At 41.4% G+C, this 19,128-nt stretch overlaps 1 protein-coding gene across 2 annotated transcripts; it reads right to left on the bottom strand.

Annotated features, from left to right (window-relative positions):
• Positions 1–426: 426 nt before the first annotated feature.
• On the bottom strand, positions 427–3,929 carry LOC149845289 (protein RGF1 INDUCIBLE TRANSCRIPTION FACTOR 1-like). 2 transcript variants are annotated; one of them, XM_089997548.1, is made up of 4 exons: positions 3,820–3,929; positions 2,135–2,329; positions 1,806–2,021; positions 427–990 (listed from the first exon to the last, which is right to left on the bottom strand). In XM_089997548.1, exons 1-4 carry the CDS (start codon positions 3,877–3,879, stop codon positions 751–753), a joined length of 711 nt encoding a protein of 236 aa, XP_089853674.1. In that variant the 5' UTR covers positions 3,880–3,929; the 3' UTR covers positions 427–750. The 2 variants fall into 2 exon arrangements, with proteins under 2 accessions (XP_089853674.1, XP_089853675.1); XM_089997549.1 differs by having other exon boundaries at positions 427–969.
• Between the last annotated feature and the right edge of the window lie 15,199 nt (positions 3,930–19,128).

Below are 19,128 nucleotides of genomic sequence, written 5' to 3'. Positions count from 1 at the left end.
CCGAAAAATCAAGAGAGACCAAGAAAATTTTGAAGCTACTTAACCCAGCCAAAGACCAAATGACACGTGTCACATTGCTTGCTCTATCAAATTAACAAATAGATTGAACGCCAATTTCCATCTACACCATCCACTTGTCAAAATCTTGGCATGAGCTCAATTCCCCATCACAAGTCCACACCAATAAGCGACATCAACCGGAAAAGATGGCGTGGTAAAACGCACCACTTGTGCTCCATGGTCCCACTTCCCATACCCTGCGTGTGACACACCAACTTTCCTTCCACCAATCGGTTCTTGCCACGTACACAAAATTCGGTCATAAATTCATAAATTGGCATACGCAATGTACCCCCGATATCTCGCTTATTCACGTTAAAATGATGCATAACGCTCACTGTTTACCTAAAAAGAAAGGGTTGCAAATTTACAAGAAGCAAAGCACTACCTTTATTTACATACTCGATAGCATACTGATACCATGTATTTATTATATATGGTATACTTTTTCACCACTTTCCAACTGTAAATTTCATCCCTCTATTTACATAACTAACAAAACTTACCTATACTTATCACCTATATTGTTCTATAACTTTCTTACTTTACACCTCTCCTTCATCCTTTTTTTTTTTTTTTCTTGGGGGCATTTACAAGTGAGAGACACTGGCCTCTTTTGCTAAGGCTCAAGTGTGCTGGTGGGATAGCCTATGTGAGCATATTATACTTAGGCATATCACTTCATCTTGTTCAAAAGAAAACGCTCCCCATTGGTGATCTATGGGGAATCCCTTTCCTCCTCGTTGTGGTCCTGTAGTTGACAATGGTAGGAGGTGGTGTTGGAGGTGAGAAGCTTGGCAAGTTCCTCTCGGTGCTTCCGCTGCTGTTGATGGTGTAAGACGACCCCTCCGAGTCCGAAACCGGCTCCCGGCGTGATTTCCTTAGCAGGCTCTTCGACATTCCAGCTATCTGTAGCGTGGCAATGAAAACCTAAGCCCATGTTAGAAAATTTCAACTTCATCCATATGTTGGTATCACATTATGTTCTAAATCACTACTTCATTTTAACTATAACAAAGTTAATAAACAAAATCAACCACATTTTGATGTTAAGTTGCATAAACAATCTGCTTAAAACAAAAGGACCCATTTCTTACTCTGAGAGACATGCCAACAATAACATTGGCAGGCATACTATGTTTGCCAATGGGAAAGTACCAATCAAAAGAATATATAACTGACAAAGTTGGTACTTGGTAAAGTTTATGTAATACGAAAAATGAACAAAAACTCAATGATATCAGGGACCCCTTGCTTTTTGAGAAAATTGAAATGATTGCTCTACAAAATTCTCCCTAAATTCTACTTCAATAACAAGACCCCAATTATTAACAAAAAGAAAAGGCATCATGCTTTTGACTTCCCTAAACCACCAAGCCCTTAATTTCAAGGACACCATTGTCCCTCCCCACTTCAAAATACCACCATTAAAGGCACCACAATGTGAATTTTTAACCTTTTATTAAATAAAATAAAAGTCAAAACCCTACCCCGTCCTCCCTTTACTGAAACTAGGCTTGCCCCCCATCATCATCAGCCCCAATAATTCAAGCCCACCACCCATGCAGAACCAACATCCCCTTCCCATTTCCCCCACATCCTCAAATTACCATTATACAACTAGAGGTCAACTCAACGACACAACCATAAAAATAAAAATAAAAATACAAAAATAAAAAGAAGAAGAAAACCCTAAAAAAACAACAAATGCAAGGGGATACGTCGGTCATTATTCAATTAATTACCTTGCAGCCGAGGGAGCAAAACCTGAAGCTGTCGAGGAGGCTCCTCTCGCAAATCTCGCACGTGTTGGTGACGCCCTTACCGGGCCTAGGCTGGGGTCGCTCGTTCAGGAAGACTACCCGGGCACTGTTAATGATGTAGGTCTGGACCCCAGTTATGTCCAAAACCTTCTGGATTTCCGAGACCCGAATTACGTCGTGGTAGGACGACCGCCTTATCTGCCAAGATTTAAAAAAAAAAAAAAAAAAGAATTAGAAAAAAGAGGATGGAGAAGGTCGGGAAAGCTCGCACGGGACGGAAGGTAAGCGTCGATCAGGGCCGTCGGCTTTACCTGGATCGCGCGGTGGTCCTTGTGGTAGGAAAGGCAGAGGGAGCAGAGGGCGCCGTTCATGCAGTCGAGGCAGTACATGTTGCACTCGCTCTTGTGGGAGTCAGCGTGGAGCTTGCATTGCGCGAAGAACGGGGTCTTCAGCAACGGCTTCAGCCACGGGGGCCACCTCTCCTCGTCTTCCGGACCTCCCGCTCCCTGGATCCCAACCCGATCCGTTTTCACAGGGAGAAAACCCAAAAAGAGTTAGCAATATGACCCTTTTATCCTATGGATTTAGATCAAATTACATATCATGGGAAAATACGGTGGTTGATTAGTTGGGGTGTTTTTGTAAAGTGAGAGAGAGAGAGAGAGACGTGAAGAAGAGGGACTGAGGGCTCCGGTAACCGGTTGGCGTATTCTGTCGGAATGGCCGCTTTGGTGCTTGACAACTTCTTAATTGACGAAAGGGTCCCCATGGGGCATTGTGGTCAGTTCACTTTATAATCGTGAAATACTGAAACTACAGTTAAACATTTTTTTTAAAATGACCATATTGTCCACATATAATTATATATGACAACAACGTCGACTTACGAGGGACGGCAATTTTCATCATTTAACGAATGCGGGAAACCAGAAACACTCGGTACACGCTCCTTCCAATCGAACTATCGGTAAGACTTTTGGTAAGGATGGCAGTGGACCCAGAGGGGGAAATGGGTTCCGCCCCGTCTCTCGTCCCGTTTAGACCTAAACCGGAGACGAAGGACATTAAACGGGGATGGAAGCGGAGATGAAATCAAAACCTATGTGCTTTCTCCCGTTTCTCATCTCAGTAAAATAATTAAAATACCCTTAGGAATGAATGACAATGAACTGGAGAGAGAGAAAGGGAGCTCCTTTCCGCCTCGGTTCGTTTAACATGAAAAAAGAAGAGAGAGATGGAAGTTAAAATCAAAATCCCTGGCAGAATTTTGGGAAGGAGCGAGAGTGGAGACCTTGTTCCCGCCTTCCCCTCGGTGAGGTGTGCGTGGGGGCGCTTCGGTAGCAAACGACGATTTTATCCCTACATATTTTTCCAAATCTCAATAGGAAAACCAGTGTCGACTATGAAAAAGAAAGCCCTCGTGCAGGGGTATTGTTGGTATTTAACGAAATAAAAAAACAGCCACAATTGCCGGACGTACTTTTCCGGTGTAGTTCGGCGGTCGACGAAAAGCAGAGGGCATCTTAAACAAAAAAAAAAGGGATATTTCAGCCTTATATACAGAGATAAGGGCATGTTGAATCAACGAACAGACATCCCCTGCTTCACAAAGCCGAAAGGCTCCAACCACACCATCGAAGCTAAAAGAGGGACGAAGAAAGAACGCAGCCGCTAATGACAAAAACACCCTCAAGCGCCCCACAAATTCCCAATTCAACCACCTCCATTGCAAGACATTAGTTTCCAGAAATGGAAAACTGAAACAAACCCCAAACGGTGCTTCAGGCGTTGCCGGAGGAGGACACGCCTGTCATTTATACGAAAGAAAGGAGCGTTTCTGGTCCTCTTGCAATTGCAAACCTCCTCTGCTTCCAGGCAGAACGCACAGCCCACTATGAATGCCCCCAGCCGACATGACAATGACCAAAACACCCCCAGAACCCCCCCAAATGCCAAGAAGAAAGAAGAAAGGAGAATTGGGCATTGGGGAACTCACCATGATCCTTCTGTTCTTTGGTTTGAACTCCCTGAACGTCGTCTCGTGATCGAGCGCCATTGTTGGGACGAAGACTTTCAGGTATATATATATATATATATAGAGAGAGAGAGAGAGAGTTTAAAAAACAGGTGGTGGTTTCCTGGTGGGATTTATAGAGGAGGGTGAGTGTCCAAATGGGACTCTCTCTCTCTCTCGGGGCCACCGCGCCAGCGATGAGCTCGCTCGTGCTTATCCGCCCGAGCTTACCAACCGAACCTGGTTCCAGACCCAACTCCGAACCTGAGCCTAGTTAGAGTTTTGGCGAGCTAAACCTGTTTCCAAATCATGTGTTTAATTTTATAAACTCGTGAATAATAAAAAATCGCTGCTTGTTAAGTTGTTTTTATTCGGCGACACACCCAACTAAGTGCAAAAACAGTGGGACAAGAAAACCCGACGTTTTTGGTCTATGGACAAAGATGAGCGCGGTGGGTTCTTGGTTGGTTGAGCGAGAGAGCGACCCGTTGAACTTTTCTGAGGGTGTTTCGGTCATTTTATATTTGTTCGGTATGCTGTTTTGTTTGTATGGTAATAGGACGATTTGTGCCGGGTCCAAATTGGCGTGGTCCAGGTCTGACTTTAAAGTCACCCTTACCGGATCCAGTTACGTCTGGTGAAAAGGGAAACACAAATTCCTTAGCTTTTAGTTTTCGAGGATTTTACGTGTTAATGGTTAGAATAACCCGGTTGGGTATCTGGGTCTGAACACCCAAGCTAAGTCCAATTGGGGTACTGCCGGGCTTGAAAAATGTCAAACCCGACCCAATAGACGAACATCTTTGATGTAAGGGTGGTTTGGGAATTGCAAAAATAATGGGGAATTAAAAAAAAGTTAGTGTGTTTTTCTGTCTTTTGGGTGATTCCGTCTGTCACTCTTTGCGTACCTCGTTTTCTTGGTTGCTAAGGTTCCCAAAACCCGAGCTTTGACTTAGTATAATGACGTAACTACCCCTGATCGTATTGTCTACGCAGTGCTTGACATGTATCCATTGGTTAACACTTCATCATGCGTCACCATCGTAAAATGACTAATAAGCCCTCACATAACTTTCAAAATAACCAAGCACACCTGGCTTTCCTTAAGCTAGTTTGAGCTCAGAACTTGAGTTCTAATCGTGTTCTTGGCTGCAGAATGTCAAATATCGCCAGCTTTTGCCCAAAAACCACATCATTGGGTGATTTTAGTGCAATCACTAATAAAATCATCTTGTCTCCCTTCTTATTAGATATTTTATGTATAGCTTTGCATAACTTTTAATAAAATGTATGAATATTTGGACATAGCATTGATAATATTTATGAATCGTTATTTTGGTATTTCATGCAAATATGATTTATTTAAGATCTTATCTTGATTTTATCAGTTTTGATTGCATGATAAGCTCATCTAGAAACTTATATATTAAACACTACAAAAACAATATTGAACTTTTATGTCTTACAAATCAAGTTAAGGGTATAAACTTGAGTTTGGTGGGATGATACAATGTATCTTGTTTTGTAGTGGGGTCTTTAAGAGATTTATTTACAAAAAAAAATTAAAAATCACTCAAAAAATTGATAGAGATGGTGCAACATGCAACACAGCATGCATTATCTCTACTAGTTAAGCAATTTGATATGTGTGATGACAATTTGCTCAGTTTAGAGGCAATAGTTGATATTCAACTTCATTACACTACAAAAAAAAAAAGTATAAAAAATCATAGCTAATACTAGGTTTTAAGACTTTTAATTACGATCCTTTGACTTTTAACTATAGCATTATGTTATAATTAATATTAAAGTATTTTCATGTAATTACTATAACTTTGTAGTTAATACTAAAGTGGTTATATTATTAGCTTTGTGAGAGGCTTTATCATTTTTTTTTTCATTCCCTCCCCAAAACCCCTCTTTCTTTTTACACATATGCAGGGTTAGATTTGCATGAAAGAGGCGAGGGTGCTATAATAAAAAAAAAGTAAACCTTGAATTGAGAAGTCATCCAATCTAGAAAAAAATAGGAAAACCACTGCTACGTGGCTTTCAAAGAAAAATATTATGCCACGTATAATTGATTTTGAAAAAATAAAGAAACAAATAAAACAACACTCTCATATGGTTTGCACCATGGGTTCTCTAGAGCGAGCAAGGGCACATCATGTCTCTAAAGGATCCTTAAACCCGAGATCATCATGTTGGACATAACGAATCTGAGTTCAACCCATTTGGATGACTTGATTTGACATTATTAGTGGACCACATAATGGGGAGATAGTAGGTGAAAGTTACGTACGTAACTGCCTCTTTCTTCGTTATATAAGGAGGTTGGCTGCTACGAAGATGATGAGAGATTCATGACAATAGCCTACTCAAATTCTACATTTGGGTTTACGTGGTTTAGGGTTCTGCTCACCGTCGACCTAAGGTTTGGGCTCATCATGGGCATCAATCGGATGAGAAGAACGCCGAACACCTGCATGCACACTCTATGACATCAACGGATACACTAAGTTGATTCAGGTAACACCAACACATCATCCAACAAATGAAACCGAAACCGCTCATATTCCATAATGATGTAGATACATATTGGTTGTTGGGTTGTGAACCATGACAGCTTTGCATTTGCATGAATACATCTTCCCTAGGAAGGTGGCATTCGGTTGTGTAATAAATTGCTCATATTCCAATGCAGTTATCCTTGTATCAAAATGAACTTGATCAAAGAGGCAAATTTCACGGAAACTTCTACTGCTGCTTATCCTTAAGAGTCAGGCAACTTACACCAGCTGTTTTGGATGTGTTCCTATTTCAAGAACACATTCTGATGCCTTGACAGATAAAATTATGAGTTATGAAGTTTACCACCACCATCTTATGAATCCACATAACACTAATTAACCCCACAACTAGAGGCTAGTCAACCTCATTATGTGTTTGATTTCAGGATATTGTGTATTGCCAATTTTGATGTAGTTAGTAGTCCCAAAATGACCATGTTTCCCATGACTTATGATAGGTCTTAATTTGATCTAGAACTGACCCGTGAGAGTACAAATCATCCCACGTGCTCATAGGTTCATTAAATTGTGTTTCCTAATATTTCATGGCTTATTGGTAGGATTTAGATTTCTTACAGATATGCAGGATTGTTAACTTGTAAGCTGTTAGATTGGAATTTACTAAAATGATTTTGTTTCTATAATAGAGATTGCTAATTAATTCACTGGGTTTTGCCCAAGATAATTGCATTTAACAAATTTGGAATTTAGACATCAATTAAGGCCTTAAGGGTCATACTTTGGGTTTGAATCCTTTAGACTATCTTAGTGTAATACCTGAAAATTTTCAATGATTAATAAATTTTGAAAAATCAAGTTTTGATGAATTCTGAACTATTCTGGATATGATTTAAAGTCTAAAATCCTTGATTTTGAGTAATTATTGGATTCAAATAATGATTTGAACTCATATATGAACTTTTGACTAATCCAAACAAAGAGTTGTTTAAAATGTGCAATTCAAAGACATTTTAATAATTAAATTATCTCAATTTTTTTCTCATAAGAAATTGTAATTTATAATATTCTCAATTTTTAGCAAAAACATTTTTAAATAAAAATAAATACTGACAAAGAAATAGAAAACAGAAAAGGTATTATCTGGGGTTATTTATCATCTTAAACGGCTGAAAAAAAAGCACTCTTTTATCTCATTTTTTTTAAATGCATATATTTGTCACTATAGAGATCACACACTCATCCCCACCGTTACAGGATACGGACCACATTGGTCCGTTTGGGTTTATTTGCAGCTAAGGGTTATGGGCACTTTGGTCATTTGGATGGGAGGCGAGATTGGTAACGTACAACCAATTTGCATTCAGCAATGCTCACATTATCAAAACTGGAACTAAGTATATTATATTTAAGAAAAAATAACTGGAACAATAAAGTATTAAAAAAAAGGGAGAAAACCAACCGGGGAGGGGGGCTCCGCTTATCTGGCAGGAGCAGTAAGTGTAAGTCACCTTTCGTTGGGACGTTGCAAGTTCGAACCCCAAATGGTATGGTTGTATTACTGGTAGGGTCTGCTTAACCCCAGCTTTCTTTGTCAAAAAACAAAAGAAAAAAAAGAAGAAGTTGGGTTTCGTGTTGACCCAGCCACCTTCAAGACAGGTCAATAAGGTCGTTGACCGCCGCCTGGAACGTCGGATGGACGGTTCAGGATAAAACAACACGTTAAGTAGCCAGATCGTGACACGTTGCACTAGTGGAGCCCACAGTGAGTGGGCCCACCTATTATTTTTTAACCTTTTGCCTTCTGGTCTCTATGGCTTTAGAAAAGGCTGCGTCGCTATGACTAAAAGGGTAATAACTTACTTTATAATGACGACTATATCCTCTTTAGTCTTCATTTTTCATCTACTTCTCGCTATCTTTTTAAGTTTTTCATATAAAAAAAAATAACTTTTTTTATAACAAGCTTATATTTGGTTTTATTGTAGTTTTATATTTATGTTCGTTATTTTTTATTTTGCTTTCCTCCATACCTTATATTATTTTTCATGTGTTTCCTTTAGATTTCTCATGTGTGTGGATAATCACTTCACAACCCTTATCCCGCTTTTCTGCTTTCGCTTCACACATCGCTTCTCGTATCCATTTAGTTTCCTGGTAATTATGCTCATTTCAACTGTAGAATTGTCTAAGGGTCCGAGCATTACCAAAACCTGGATCAGACTCTATGGCATTGAACCCATATCAGACTGGATCTACCATAGGAAAAAAACCATCCAGTGGTCCTATAACGACTACATTAATCAGATCCGGCCGATGACTAGTAATCAGAATTTGGTTGGGCTCAGGTTTGGTATGAAATTTCACAAACCATACCCTACTGGATTTGGTAAGGGTCAGGATTGGATCATATCCGAGCCATTGAGAACCTTTATATTTTTTAAGCAGCAGCTTCAACGGGTTGGGTACGGAAGGAGCATCCCACTACTTGCGGAACCATATTGAGCAAATTAGTTTCCAGGGTCAAACAAGGTCCACGAACAACTTGGGGTCCAGTTGCGCCCTTGATCAGGAAATATGTTGGGATGTTGCGGACCCAGTTCAGAGGCATGGTTGAAACAGTGGCCGGGTGTGGACTTGTAGCAAAAGGCACAAATGGATCTGTTACGGGTCGGGTCATGGTTGACTGAAATCCAATTCTGATTTGTAAGCAATGGATTCGAATTTGGATTCGGATCCAAATAAGATCCACCGAAGTAGAGTAAAATTTGAATCTGAATTCTATACGGTAGTACCCGAACCTGAGGAAAAAAGAAAGTGTTATTTCCGCGACATGCAAAAGTATTAATGGATCGGATTTTATTCAGATCCAAATATAGATCAAAAACTCTGAATCGGATCCAATTACACATTCAGATTATAATTCAAGATCTATGTTCAAGAACAAGATGTCGGGTTTGGGTTGCAGGTCCGATCAACACAATCCATTCTCGACCCAACTTCTGGCACTAAACGAGGGTAGTTACGTCATTTACCATTTTGATGAAGTCGGCTGGTAGAAACTCCCGTGGAGAAGATAGGATCGTAATCATGGAAAATTAAGGGACATGTTCGTCTTTTGATGGAAGGCTAGAAGCCTAGAACCCTCGACCGCTTCTAGAAGGGCCACCTGATTCTTGATATCAACGTGCCGGAAAGGCAGCATGCCAGATAACCGGGAAGATATGAAATGACGAAAATATCCATAAAGTATCTTTGTCTTTTCCTACTGAATCATCCGAGTGAAAAGGGTGTTTTTACGAGAGTACCATGCCCCTTTTGTAAAATGTACATGCGGAAAGGGGCTCTGAGAATATTTTCGTCTTTAACAGAAAAGTCAAAAGCCATCATCGCCAATACCGGAAAGAATTGAAAAATCAGACGATCGTTTAATCCGCCCGGGCGGCCCGCATGCCGGGCTCGCCTCGAACCGGGGCACATGGCCCGTCCCGCGGCGTGTGTGTATATGTATAGGAGAGGCCGTAACAGTGGATGGGCCTGGCTCGTCTGATTTAATGAAATCTAGAGTATTAACGGCGGTAGTGACCGCTGCTAATGCTGGTCACAACAGCTGCTAATTCTTTAAAACACGTCAATTTTTTTTTATAGCTGCTGATCCGGATCGGTGCGCGAATCAGCAGCGGAGAAGTGGACACTTTGTGTGTTCACTGTTACTGGCTTCTCTCTCTATGAGAGAGAGAGAGAGAGAGAGAGAGTAACCGTAACAGTGGATGAGCAAATCGTCCACTGTGATTAGACGAACGTCTGCCGTTGATTGTGCACAGATCAACGACAGACTTTTTTTTATTGAAACACGACAATTAGTGGCGGTAACATAAAAGCGTGTCCAGCGTTAAACCCGTTCGAAGTTACGAGTTTTTTCTATATATATAACATAAAATATATATTATGTATATAATATAATATACATATTGTATATAATACCCGGCCCATGGGCCTAATGGGTGGGCCGGCCTGAATTGGGATTTTGGCCCAGCCTGGCCCGGTCCATTAGCCGGCCGGGTTTTGCCCACCACCAGCCTCCGATGGTGGTCAACGCTCACACGGGACTCAAATGTCAATGGGACTAGAGATGGGGTTTGACTCGCTCTATGTTCTAGGTTGGTGAGAGATTCAATCCACTGATTATATTTGTTTCTTGGTTGGCATTTTAAAATTGTATTCAATGTTAGGTTTACATTAGATTCATATTTAGAATTAGGGTTTTATTTAGGGTGTGTACTTGCAGTGCACCCTAAAATCCGCAGACGTGGATCGATCGAATTTCCCATCTAGAATGGGGGCCCACAAAAGATCTGATCTCAAAAGCTCCGATTTGATATCCCAAAATAAAGGAAATCCGCTGGCCTCTCTAGTTGGGGTTGGGGGGAAAGGCTTGTATCAGAAATCCATAGCAACTAATCACAGGACATGAGCGCTAAATAGAGGGCTTAAACCACAAGAGAAGATCAAGTGATCTGTCAAGACACTTTTAAAAAAGTGAGTTGGCATCTTTACCGTCCACATAACGTCGTGATGAAGCAATGGGCGGTGAAGATATCAAATCACTTTTTAAACCTCTAACCTTGATAAGTCACATATTCTCTGACCTTACTAATAGGGATGGCAGTGGACAGGGGCTCCGCCCTACCTCGCCCCATTTGGACCGGGGATGGAGGTTAAAATCAAAACCCGTGTGAAGATGGACTTACCCTGCCTCATCTCCGATCCCTGTTAAAGAAATTAACTATATATATATATATATATATATATATATATATATATATTAACCTAAAACTCTTTCTCGAATCTCTCCTCTCTTCTTCTTCTAACGAGCTGCACAAGCTTTTATTTCTCTCATCTAATTCATCTAACTGGGGAAGGTGGCAATGGTGGAAGGATGGAGGAAACAGAACCCCACCCCGCCTTGCCCCATTTGAACTGAGAATGAAAGAGGTTATTAAAAGCAAAACCTATGGGGGGATGGAAGGCAAAATTTTGAGACGGGGCGGGGGTGGAGACCTTGTCTCCCGCTCCTGCACCAGTCCACTGCCATCCCTACCTACTAAACTATTTTAGTCCTTTCCAAGCCTTAGGATTTTCCAACCTGCCCTTAAACCATACCTCTTGATTTCAATCCCATGCCAAGGTGGGCAGGTTATATGTTCACCCTAGGAACACAGAGTCCCCACTAAGCGCCGCGTGGTGCTCAGTGGGGTGTACGGGGGAGGGCTCCCCCTACACCCCCACTGAGCGCCACGCGATGCTACAGTGCATGTTCTGGGGGTGCACACGCAACACCCTCTCCATGACAAGACCATTATATAAGCAACAATTAGGGATTGAATTAATTCTACCATTAACTTTGAGAATAATGCCATATTAATTCAATAACCATGTATATAGGTTACTTGTGCAGTCGCTAAATAACATTAAAACTACTATTAATATGAGGATTATAACCTTCGTAAAACACATAAATTACAATTAATGGGCCCACCATTTTAGTGGATTTTTTGTTTTTTTTTTTTGAGACCCCATCTAAATCTGAATCCAACAGTGAGTTCCAAGATCTGAAACCAGGGATACTTGGCACTAAGATGCGAGGATCTGCAGTTTAACATCCTCAACACACACACAATCCCAAAATCTGTCGCTTGAAAGGGGTCGGATCAAGGCGTAGGCCCTATGCCTTAATTAACATGACCAAGAGTCTCCTTACAGATTCATTGCATTCAAATGCACCCTCAAGGTTTCTTCTCTGTAAATAGAGGACTGAAAAGAGCTTTAAGAAATCCTCTTTCTAAATGAAGTTTTCCTTCCCCCCTCAAAAACAGAAAAGAGCTTTAGAAAATGAAGATTGATTATTAGTGTCGTTAATTTTCTTTAGTGCTTATTTGCTTTGCTTTCATTCCTCTCAAAAATAAAAAATTGCTTTGCTTTCATTGAATTTTGTAGTCAACTTTTGCATCTTTTTCTCTCACTAAATGGCGTTCATTGGTTTGATGATTGCATACTTGGGTTGAGGACATGGAGTGGTTAGAGATGAGCTCATTCAGTTTCCAACTCCTAACACCAAAGAGAGAGAGAGAGAGAGAGAGAGAGAGAGAGAGACGTCATATGGATAGAAAAGTGGGGACATATGCTTTTGACTTGGTACCACACCAACGTCCATATGCAGCCGACCAGCTTGAATAAATCAGAAACCCTATCTACCACACTCATCTCCTTGGTTACTTCAACGTCTTGGTGACGCCAACCCCATGCTCACCACTCAACCTTACATGCAATAATGTCCCCCACAAGTTTATCACAAACCTTTTGTTACTGGAAGCAGATCAGGTCATGCTGAACATGAGCGTTTTTGCTAGTGCCAACATCGTGGCCGTCTGTTTGCATTTTGGATGAATGCCACGTGGTTTTGTTGACTTTTTAGCTTTTTAAAATACAAATCGGATGGCCACGAGATGTGGGTATGAGCTAAAACGCTCATGTTCAGCATCACCTGATCTGCTTCCCTTGCCAACATTATGGCGGCACACATTATTGATATATGTGTGGGTGTGAGAAAATGATGTAAACAGGTGGGGGCTAGGGATGGCAGTGGACTGGGGGAAAGCTGAGCCCCCACCTCGTTTGGACCGGGGATGAAAGGTATGAAACGGGGATGGAGGCAGGGACAAAGGTTAAAATACTTCCCCGTTCAGGGATGAAGGCAGGGATGGACTTACACTTTTCCCCACCCCTGCCTAGCCCCGCCCCATCCCCAATCCCCAATCCTTTTAAAGGATGGCAATAGACTACGGGGAAACGGCCCCCACCCTGCCTCATCCCCGTTTGAACCGGGGATGGAGGACATGAAACTGGGATGAAGGCGGGGGTGGATGTTAAAATCCATCCCCGTGCGGGGATGGAGGTTCTAATCTTGAGACAGGGTGGGGGTGGAGACCCTGTCCCCCACCCCGGTCCATTGCCATCCCTAGGTGGGGCTTGATTTACGAGAAAATCCAATTCACTATGAATTATTTAGAGAAAATACAAAATTCAAAGAAAGTACTGAAAAATAATTCACAAATTATTGTAAATTAACAAAAACAAAAAATAATTAGAATAAACTAAAACAATTTCTGAAATTCAAGTATGATATTGACTTCTAAACCTCTTAAGCCCTCATATTTATAGGAAAATAATTCTAAACCTAGTATACTCAATCAACTATTATTGATAAACATCAATTAAGAAAGAAAATCTCAATTATACTAAACTACTAAAATGAGATATGGATCGATTACTAAGATTCAATATCCATTACAATAACCCACACAAGAAAATATTCAAACTAAAAAAAAATAGATTTCAAATGATTCAACCAAACAGGTATTGTTGGTTCGTGGGGACGTTTCACCAAACACTTGGTGAGCGTCCCTCAAACGGCCCGCAAACAACGTTTATCTTAAAACTCTAACACAAAATTGATGAACAAATAAAACCTGTCCTAAACAACAATACTAACAGTTTAAATTGACAAAAATAAAAAACAGATTCCAATTAAAAATCAATATAGAACAATCGAATATTACAATGGAATCAGTCTATGCGCCTAAAACTGCATAACAGTCTACATGTAGCAATTTCAAACAATAAAAAAGAAAAGGTATTGGCCAAGAAGGGAAATAAGCCTTTAGCTCAGGCGATAAAAAACGCTGGCCCAAAAGTATTCCTTGTTTCTTAGCTCCAACACAAGCACACGGGCGGACCAGCAACTGGTCAATGTCTCACCGTCCTCCCGAATGATGCTCCCAATTCTAATTAGCAACTCCAATAGCCTAAATGAATATACTAATTAGAAAAATCGAGAAAAATAAAAAAATATTAGAATTTCGAACTGCAAAAATTACCATAAATCCTAAATTTTTTTCTAGATACTCAAAAAATAGTTTTCAGACAAAAATAATATATAGAATTGCTAAAAATAAATTTCGAAAGCCCAAAAATAAGGTTTTTGTCCTGCGGGGCTGGTTCAATCCTGCCGCGAGTTTGGCTTTCGTATTCGGGCTCGATGGTATTTCTTTCCTGAACGTGTCTTCAACACGTCCTCTTGGTGTCCATTAAAATGTGCTGCATCACTATGCATCTCACTTGAAAAATGTGAGAGTTGGGTACACACCATCTCCATCAAGTGAGAAGTGTGATTGGGATTGAATATAATCAATAAATAGGTTATATACAATATGACCTGTCAGTAAGTATGGGTGTGTTGAGGTATGGACGGTTCTCAATTGAGAGAACCAATGTCACATTTCTACCTGCATTGCTATCAAGCTGCATTTCTTTAGAGAAATTTTGACGGGAAGAATTATTTACCTCATATAACTTTTCCCAGTGTACTTTTACCCAAGTAAACATTTTTTTTATGCAACAAATAAAAAATTATTGGAGATTTTTTTTTTTGGGAGAAAAAAGTCCCTCTTCTTTCCTTAAAGCACTTATTAAAAAGCAAAGTTCAAAAAGCTTTCCCATGTTTTGCTAGGTTTTGGAAAAAGGCACATGCTTCACACATTCTAAATTGGGAGTAAAATTTGTCCATTAATCCAAAACAATTTCCTTGAAATCAAGTGACCTCTACATACTCTCTCTCTCTCTCTCTGAGGTTGACTTATCTTTACTTCAATACTTAAAGAATGGATAAGGATCAAGCAGTCATGGGCCCCCCATATGAACAGTGGGTAGGTCCTATTCACAAGATATTTCCAAATATTATGCAAGTTTATCTGTTCCTAGAAAAAGTTAAGCTTGTAATAAACTACTTGAAATAAAATAAAATAAAAGTGAAGGGACAACATCCTTTATTATATATTTATATCCACACATTTGAAAGAAAAGAAATTATCAAGAGACATGCATGTCCTGTGTTTAGTGTATTAAAAAGTTACGTGCACGTTTATAGTGCTCTCAATTATCAAATTTGACACATAAAGAATAAACAGTTAAGTTTCCTTTTTTTCTACAATAATTAACTTCTAAATATATAGTGGCCACATGTTTATTTCTTAACTGCATATAACCCATTTAAAGTTTTGATAATTATATAAAAATGCCGAAGGACAGATCTATGCAGAAAATAAGAGATGCAGATCTGAATTTTTAAAATCTCCAAAAAACAAAAAAGTTTGATAAGATATATAAATGAAAATTATTTGCATGAGAAGTACCTTGGTCATGAATGAATATTCCAGCGGTAGGGTCCTCTTTTGAGATTATTGATGTTAAATATGAGAAGCTAAGAACTTGCCCTTGGTAAACAGCTCAAGGAACATAACATGAAGTGTTCAAACTCAGCTTGCGTTTGTGGCAAGTCAAGCCATGCTCCAGCTTGAGCTAAACAAGTGAAGTTCGAGCTGGCTTGTTTACAAAAGAATACATTGTTTCAGAACCAAAGTAATAGGTTTAAATCTCTAGACCTCTTGAGCAAGATCAAGCAAACTCATTTATAGAAAAAATATAGTCTCCAAGCTAGACGCAATAGTATTTGAACTGATCCAAGCCTATACTCGCTTGTTAAGTGGTAGCAAAGATATTCTAGATATGTTTTGTATCACATAATGTAGTGTAAAATAATTAGATAGTTCATTCGACGATATGCACCATCCATCTGTAAGTTTTGATGCAAGCATCAGAAAGGGTTAACGACGTTAACCCTATTTCGTTAAAAAAAGACTTTGCTTGGACCTCCTCCCTGGCACCTCCTCCGCCCTTGCGTCCACCTCACCACCCATCCCTTGTCGCTACCTCCTCATTGCCAACATCCAAGAATCCTCCTCCATCGCCACTGATGAGCTCCCCACCCTCTTCGCTCCAGACGCCTTTGTTGGATTTATTAATCCACCGAAAACCAAAATAAAGATCGAATCTATGTTCTCATTACACTACAAGAAAAATGCTAATTAGCGACGGATAGTAGCGACGGCATTTTTCCGTCGCCAATTAGCGACGACTTAGCGACCGTCACTAATCTGTCACTACGTTTCGTGATATTCACAGATGTAGCGATGGAAAATGGTCCGTCGTTACGTAGCGACGGACCAGTTTTGTCGCAACAACATGCTGCGGTTAGCGACGGTATTTTTTCGTCGCTACTTAGCGACGCCGTGAGCGACAAACATATTCTGTCGCTAAGGAGTTGTATATATTTACTTCGGCTTAGCGACAGAATAATTCCGTCGTCAATCCGTCGCTAATTTTCGCGTAAATCTGATCAGAACCCTTTTCCCTCTTTTCCTGTTTCCTCTCTCCCGCCCTCCCTACGCAGCCTGACGCCTTCTTGCGCCGCCCCGTCGCCTGCTGCCCCGCGTTACGCCCGAGTCGTCGCCCCGCCGACCGACCGTCGCCCCGCCGACCGACCGTCGCCTCGCCGGAGACAGGTTCGCCCGCCCTACGCGTTTCAAGAAGGGGATAAACCCCCTGCCGTGCCGGAAAGGCAGGGGGGTCGACCCCCTGCCGTGTCGTAAAGGGATGACGGCACGACAGGGGGTTTAAACCCCCTGCCTTTCCGGCAGGGGCTCGACCCCCCATGCCTTTACGGTAGGGGGTTTAACCCCTTTCCCTGCCGGAAACGCAGGGGGTTTAACCCCCTGCCTTTCCGACAGGGGGGGCCGACCCCCTGCATTTCCGATAGGGGGGGTCGACCCCCTGCGTTTCCGGCAGAGGGGGTCGATCCCCTGCCGGAAACGCAGGGGTTAGGTCGACCCCGACAGGGGGGGTTGACCCCCTGCCGAAAAGGCAGGGGGGTCGACCCCCTGCCGTGTCGTAAAGGGATGACGGCACGGCAGGGGGTTTAAACCCCCCTTCCTTTTCGGCAGGGGGTTAAACCCCCTTCCTTTCCGGCAGGGGGTTAAACCCCCTGCCTTTCCGGCAGGGGGTCGACCCCCCATGCCTTTACGGCAGGGGGTTTAACCCCCTGCGTTTCCTGCAGGGGGGGTCGACCCCCTGCGTTTCCGGCAGGGGGGGTCGACCCCCTGCCGGAAACGCAGGTGGTTTAACCCCTGCGTTTCCAGCAGGGGGTTTAACCCTCTGTCGTGCCGGAAACGCAGGGGTTTAACCCTTGCATTTCCGGCATGGGGGGTCGACCCCCTGCCTTTCCGGCAGGGGGTTAACCCCATGCCGGAATAGGCAGGGGGTTAACCCCTTGCATTTCCGGCAGGGGGTCGACCCCCCTGCCTTTCCGGCAGGTCGACCCCGGCAGGGGGTCGACCCCCTGCCTTTCCGGTAGGTCGACCCCGACAGGGGGTCGACTCACTGGCGGAAAGGCTGGGGGTCAGTTAACCCCCTATGTTCCGTAAGGGGGTCGACCCTCTACCGGAACAGAAGGGGAGTCGACCCCTTGTCGGAACAACTTCCTTTTTCTTTGTGGCGAGTTTTTTTTAAAACTGTATTTTTTTGTGCAGATTTTTCAACGAAACCAACTCGTGCTCAGCCACCTGTGGTAAGTAAATGACAAAAACAATGCAAATCCGATAAATACCCGTGGTGAGTAAGTGATGCAAGCGTATCACATGTTATTTAATTTATTAGATGTAACACTTTATTGTTCACACACTCACTTAGTTGTTGATATTTAGGGTTGCTTTGTTGGAGTTCGGAGATCATGCTGAGCATGATTTTAATGTATGATTATGGAAGTGTTCTTATTTTTGGAGTACGGAGTCCATGGTAGTAGTTAGTGAGATATTGAAGTGTGTTTGCTGCAGGTACATGTTTGCCATTTGTTTGATATAAATGATTACGATGTATTGCAATGTTTGATGTAATTGTATTCATGCTTGCATATAGTTACTTTCAATTTGATTTTGACTTCCATGTGAAATTTTATAAAAAAAGCATGCTTCAAATGATTGTATCGTGTCATTAATAGTTTGCACATGAAAATATTAAGTTATCAATGCATGCATCAAAATTCTTGTTATTGTTTGACATAGTATATTGCATGATAAATTTGATATTTTCTTCATCGTAGCATTCTGATTGTTTTTTTTTAATTCGTTAGGATACTATTCGTAACATCATACGACAGAATGACTGCAAACCGTGAATGGATGTATCGTAGGATAGTGAACAATGAGTTATCGCATGAATATATGGATGGTGTTGACAATTTTATTGAATTTGCAACGACAAGTGTCAGTACAGTGGATCCTACAAGTCAGATTAGATGTCCCTGCAAGATTTGTAAGAATAATCGATTTGTAGAACCTCATAGCGTTAGACATCATCTATACAGGAAGGGTTTTGTGAGTGATTATCAAAACTGGATGTTTCATGGAGAAGAATTTAGAAACGATTTTGATGCACAGGTGAATATGGTGCACGATAATCCATATACGGATTTGATATTTGATGCCGCAGGAACAGAACTGGGTTCTGCTATGAGTTCTAGTGATGTAAGAACTGCCGTAGATGAAGAATCACCAAACGATGCAGCTAGTAGATTTTATGATTTACTTAGAGATGCTGATGAGCCACTTTCGAACGGTTATGAGAGTCACACTATCTTGTCTGTAGTTCTTCAACTAATGAATTTGAAGTCCGAGTATAATTTGAGTCAATCATGTTTTGACCGTTTGTGCATGATTGTGAAGAGTATGTTGCCCAAAGATGAGAAATTGCCACAAAATTTCTATCGTGCGAAAGTTATGGTCAACGCTCTACGTATGGGTTACAAAAAGAT

This window comes from Nuphar pumila, chromosome 2 (genome assembly GCF_984573655.1).
Source record: "Nuphar pumila chromosome 2, dmNupPumi1.hap1.1, whole genome shotgun sequence".
NCBI classification, from domain to species: Eukaryota; Viridiplantae; Streptophyta; class Magnoliopsida; order Nymphaeales; family Nymphaeaceae; genus Nuphar; species Nuphar pumila.
The sequence above is the reverse complement of the archived record's forward strand: the minus strand, read 5'-3'. Positions and strand labels throughout refer to the sequence as shown.

What these genes read in the sequence shown, in the direction of transcription:
- LOC149845289 (XM_089997548.1), bottom strand. Translation starts at nt 3,879, where the DNA reads ATGGCGCTCGATCACGAGACGACGTTCAGGGAGTTCAAACCAAAGAAC. An exon ending in CAAAGAACAGAAGGATCATG is followed by an intron (nt 2,330 to 3,819) that starts GTGAGTTCCCCA and finishes GTTGGGATCCAG; the next exon opens with GGAGCGGGAGGTCCGGAAGA. An exon ending in AGGACCACCGCGCGATCCAG is followed by an intron (nt 2,022 to 2,134) that starts GTAAAGCCGACG and finishes AAATCTTGGCAG; the next exon opens with ATAAGGCGGTCGTCCTACCA.